At 38.4% G+C, this 5000-nt stretch overlaps 1 protein-coding gene across 3 annotated transcripts in view; it reads right to left on the reverse strand.

The window, feature by feature from the left end:
• Positions 1-5000, reverse strand: part of rad51b (RAD51 paralog B) — a 61996-nt gene that overhangs the window by 15858 nt on the left and 41138 nt on the right. For all 3 annotated transcript variants that reach the window (XM_077552629.1, XM_077552631.1, XM_077552628.1), the window contains one exon: positions 4603-4681. In XM_077552629.1, the coding sequence (XP_077408755.1) occupies positions 4603-4681 (79 nt within the window). The remainder of the gene's footprint in view (positions 1-4602; positions 4682-5000) is intronic.

Consider the following 5000-nt stretch of genomic DNA (forward strand, 5'->3'; position numbering starts at 1 on the left):
GCCCCTCTTTCTTCCGCTATCCCTACCTGTTCACATGTTCCAGAGCTCTAGACTATTTTTACTATAGCTATACTATAACACATTTCGGTCTTGAAAACAAAATTTGCTTTGAAATAACACACACACACACACTCTATTTTCTTCATCAGTCACGGCCACCGTAAATTTGGTTCAACTTGTTTGTGAGATTTTGCTATGGGAAAATCCTTCAACTATATAACACATTCTGTCTCAAAACATCCACCTGACCTTGTTTACGCCATCTGCTCACGGAAAAGTACCAGAGAGTATGTTTAGTCTACAAATGAAAAGGAGGAGGTCTTTTTAACTATAAGAAGCTATTGTACACGTAGAAGAACACATTTGACGCTCTGAAATCCCACGTTCTTTAAGTGATGAAATCGGAAGCTGTTATCTGTCTCCAGAGATCTCTGATTGATTAAAAATCATTTTTGCAAAGGTGTATTTTTCTTGCATTAAACCTATCTTCAATTTTGGAACACGCAAAGAGGACAAAATTCCATTAAATTCCTTCAAATGGTGACCCCCGACGTAGCGACGTTTTACAGCGGGGGCGTTCAGAGACGGGCAGAATTCCCCGGCCACATATTACGGTAAGTGGACACTTTATCCACGTTTTAGGAATTCTGTCTGTTTCAGAACGCTGCGGCTGGTAAATTCGTCTTGTAAATTTATATTGAGGATGGAGTTTGTGTAAGAAAAATAGTGATAAATTTTGAAATCGTGTGGTTGGACGCGAAGTCCCAGATTTCGGATTTTACCACGGTGTTTGAACTATACACGTGGTGACGTAGCATTGTATACGGAAATGCAGTCACGTTAGAATGCTTCGCCCGAAATCAGTTTGAGAAGCTTTTGTTTTTACAATTCTGTTTTTACAGACGATAGATACGTAGATAATTGATTTAAAGTCTATGTATGTGTGTATGCTGTCACGTTGTACGCGATCGCTTGTAAATCAGTCTGAAAAGCATTTTGTTTTTATAATTTTGGAAAGAGGGCAAAATTCCATTAAATTCCTTCATTAGTCATGCACTACAATTTTGTAATGTCCTAGACTTCAAATTCTTTATTTGGGGACCTTTAGTCAAGTCATTTTAGCAGATATGAGATTAAAATCGATTAATTAGATTAATGAATTAAAAATCCTGTTATTCATTTTTTAAATCACCTGACAGCAATAGTTTAAAGAATTATCACTGCTTTAAAAATAAATAAATAAATAAATAAATGACTTGTCTTAACCATTGAGGTGGCAATTAATTTTTCAAAGGTGCCAAGCGAAAACTGCTACACCTTCATGCTAACTAAATTGTGTTAAATATGACTTAAATGTCTTCTTTTTCTTTAAAAAAAAAAATCTGCTAATTGTATTGCCACTTAGCAACATTATATCATATTAACTGGTGAAAAAAAGGATCAGCGCCAGTGGACTAGTTTCTTCACCTGTGAGGAACACTTCCACATGCTGTTGGGGCTTGGAATTGAAGCGCTGATCATAAACAATGGTTCTAGTAATGGGTCGTGTGTTACAGGTTTTTTTTTTTTTTTTTTTTTTTTTTTTTTGTATTTGATCGTGTGCATGTCACGTGCATTGCGTTGCTTTGCAACCTGATCAACTTTCACTCGCTCATTTCTAATCATGAGCACGGTATTCTGATTAAATTGCTTTTATTGGATTTATTGAAAAGTGAATGAAAAATAAAACACATGCTACTTCACATGTCAAATCCTGGCTACAGAATTGCACAACATTGCCATCATAACCTTGTCATAACAAAACGCACAAATGCCCTACATTAGGGATAGCATATCGCTTGCGCCAATTATCAATGGCGATATATGGCATTTTGACAAATAATTGCATCAGCCTTTTTTTTTTTTTTTTAAACGGAAAACAATGTTATGGCTGAAAGGATGTCATTTTAAAACTGTTTAACTTCAGGGAACTATTTATGTAAATTTTCAGTTAACTTTATAAGAGACGCTGCTGACCCTAGCAACTCTGCACTTTTTGTTTTTTGTCTGAAGTTAGAACAAAGATATATGAAAGTTAAACATTTCAATTATTTTGTAATAATTTATTTACTGTAGAAAACGATCAGGATCTATTAGTTTTAGTTTTCATTGAACTTTTTAAGACATGCTGATGACTGAGAGCTCGCTGAACATTTTCTTAGAATTTTAAAACAAAGGTCTAATGTCTAAGATTAAAAAAACATTTTGAAAATCTGTAAGTGTGTTTAATAAACCTATGCTTAAAGGCATTTCAACAAGGTTAAGAGTTGGAATTTGTTTTTTGCTCCAGTATTTTCCCCTTTTACGGAAAATGAATATCAGCTCTAAATATCGATCAGGAACACATTGGTCATGCCATCGAATGAAAAATGCAAGAGGGCACAAAGCCTGACTTTAAGTGATTTCTGAGCAAAAGGATTATGGGATGTATGATAGTAATGACTTTAGCGAACATATTCCACAATGTTAAGGAGGAGGCAACATTTTAACTTAATGTGCTCACAAGTCTCAATTAAATTTTTGGCACATGTGTTGAAATCATCTTTCCAGGAACTTCTATCTACCACCTACACCCCTTTAGCAATGATTTTGTTCCCTCAATACACCACCAAGAAAATTAACTAATTCAAACACAAAAACATGTAAACACATGTTTTAATGCCCTGGGGGGTTGTGCTTGCCCTGTCCTGGCCAAGGTCGACGGCCCCCCTCTTTGGTGGAGGTTTTCATGCATGCCAGATCCACCACACCAGCATCTACCGAAATTCAAACACAATCCTCTTCTTCTTCTGGTTGTTGAATCAGTGGAGGCTGATGTCTGTGGGTCTCACTCTGCTTCATTTATCCTTCCTTCCTTTCCTCAATCTTTCCTTTGGTCTCTGGAGGTCTCCCAAATTTGTAGGAATTTAGATGTGTCTGGGGTTGGTAAAAGATTCTGTTTTTTAACCCTGTGGATAGTAGGTGGTGTCTGGTCGGTGCTGGATTTCACTTTTCTTTGATCCTTCCTCGGTCCCCTGACAACTTCACGACTAGCGGGATTCTGAAGTAATCGGTTTAGGTGAATGGTGTGAGATTTTTAATAGGTTTCAGGTGAATAATGAGCACAAACTCACACACACACAAAGAAATGAAAAAGAGAGAGCAATGATGATGACATGTCGAATCGGTAAGATTATCGAATGAACAATACTGAGCTGTCTCTCTCCAAAAAAAAGAGAGCCGGACAGCATTGGGCCGACGGCATGCGCCGTCTGATCAGTGTATAAATTACTGTTGTAAAGTCGGATCGAGTTGGGATACGTTAATTGCCAGGTAACCCTTTGTTTTTGAGAGAGAGAGCTCAGTGTTATTCATTAGGCCGCCTTTTTGAGTGAACATCTCATCATCGCTCTCCTTTTGTGTGTGTATATGTGTGTGTGGTCTACCTTTTGTTACACGGTGGGGCTAATATTTTGGGATTTTACAGAGTTGTGGGGCCCATCCGTCCTTGTGGGACCATTTTGCTGGGTCCCACAAGTTTTGACCTCTTTTTGAGGGTCAAGACTTGGTTTTAGAGTTTAGGTTTGAATTGGGTTATGGTTGAGGTTAGTGTACACACACGTGTGTGTGTGTGTGTGTGTGTGTGTGTGTGTGTGTGTGTGTGTGTGTGTGTGTGTGTACTGCAGGTCTTTCTTTAAAATTATCTGTCACTGTTTTTGGGGGGAAATTTTTTGTACTAGTGGTATCGGTATTGGTAACTACTCAAGAGTTGAATACTCGCACTGGTATTAGCCTGAATTTTTTTTTGAAAAAAATGAACATACAATATAGCATGAATAGTTGCTTGTCTATATGTGCCCTGTCATTGACTGCGAAATATTCAAGGTGTAACCCTCCCTCTTGCCCAAAGTCTGCTAGGATAGGCTCCACCAACCCTGATAAAGACAGGTGGTATTGAAAATGGATGGATGGCTAGCTCGTGATTTCTAAAAATTACACTAAAGTACATTATCTATCCATCTATTTTTCTTACCACTTAACCTATTCAGGGTTAGGAGAAAAAGGAGCCAATCCCAGCTGACCTCGGGTAAAAGGCCGACTATACCCTGACTGCCAGTCAATCACAGAAATGCAAAATAACCGTTACACAATCAGTGACAATATAAGAGAAGTACGCTTCTGTCAAAGAGGAACACACGTAAAAACAATAGTTTTATAGTTTCAGCTGACTATATCATTAACAAAAAGCACAAAAATCAAATTCAAGACAATTAACTACTACCAACGTATAAGAGGTTGTCTTCAAACCAACCACTGCGGGTTGTTAGATCAAGTGAAGTATTCAAAAATGACATTACTATTTAACAAAAAAGCCAAGTGGAGAGTGTATGAGATGTGTTTGGATTTGCCGGACTGCAATGTTTATCTTGTTTTTCAATAATACTCAATACATCACCTTAGAAGGAAGTTTCTACTACATTAACGCAATACTTAATATAACAATTAAAATAGCTTCATTAAGTTTTTATTTCTCAATTTTTGAAATTGCACGCTTTCATTCAAATAAGCCAGGAAGTTACTCACCAAATACATAGATTCCTCCCTTCTGTATTGTGTAGTTCAGCACAGCAAAGGAAGCCACAGGTGACTTGGCGACCAATAGCTGGAGAGATACAGTAAACAGTAGTTAAAATTAAGCATAGTCAAAAACTATGAAACAAAGCAGTATATTAACTGAGAGGTGACATTCCATGTTCCAAGAGCTAGCTTCTGAATCAGACCGCCAAAGTTCCCGCCTTTGGCCGCCACCCAGCTCGCTACGCACCCGACCCCTCCTACAGGTGGTGAGCCCATAGGAAGGGGGACCCACATTGCCTTTTCGGGCTATGCCTATGGGTGAAGGCCCAGCCACCAGATGCTCAGTTTTGAGCCCCGCCTCCAGAGCGGGGCCCCGGTGACCCGTGTCCCGGCAAGGGAAACCA

The sequence above is a fragment of the Vanacampus margaritifer genome, chromosome 19 (assembly GCF_051991255.1).
Source record: "Vanacampus margaritifer isolate UIUO_Vmar chromosome 19, RoL_Vmar_1.0, whole genome shotgun sequence".
Taxonomy (NCBI): Eukaryota; Metazoa; Chordata; class Actinopteri; order Syngnathiformes; family Syngnathidae; genus Vanacampus; species Vanacampus margaritifer.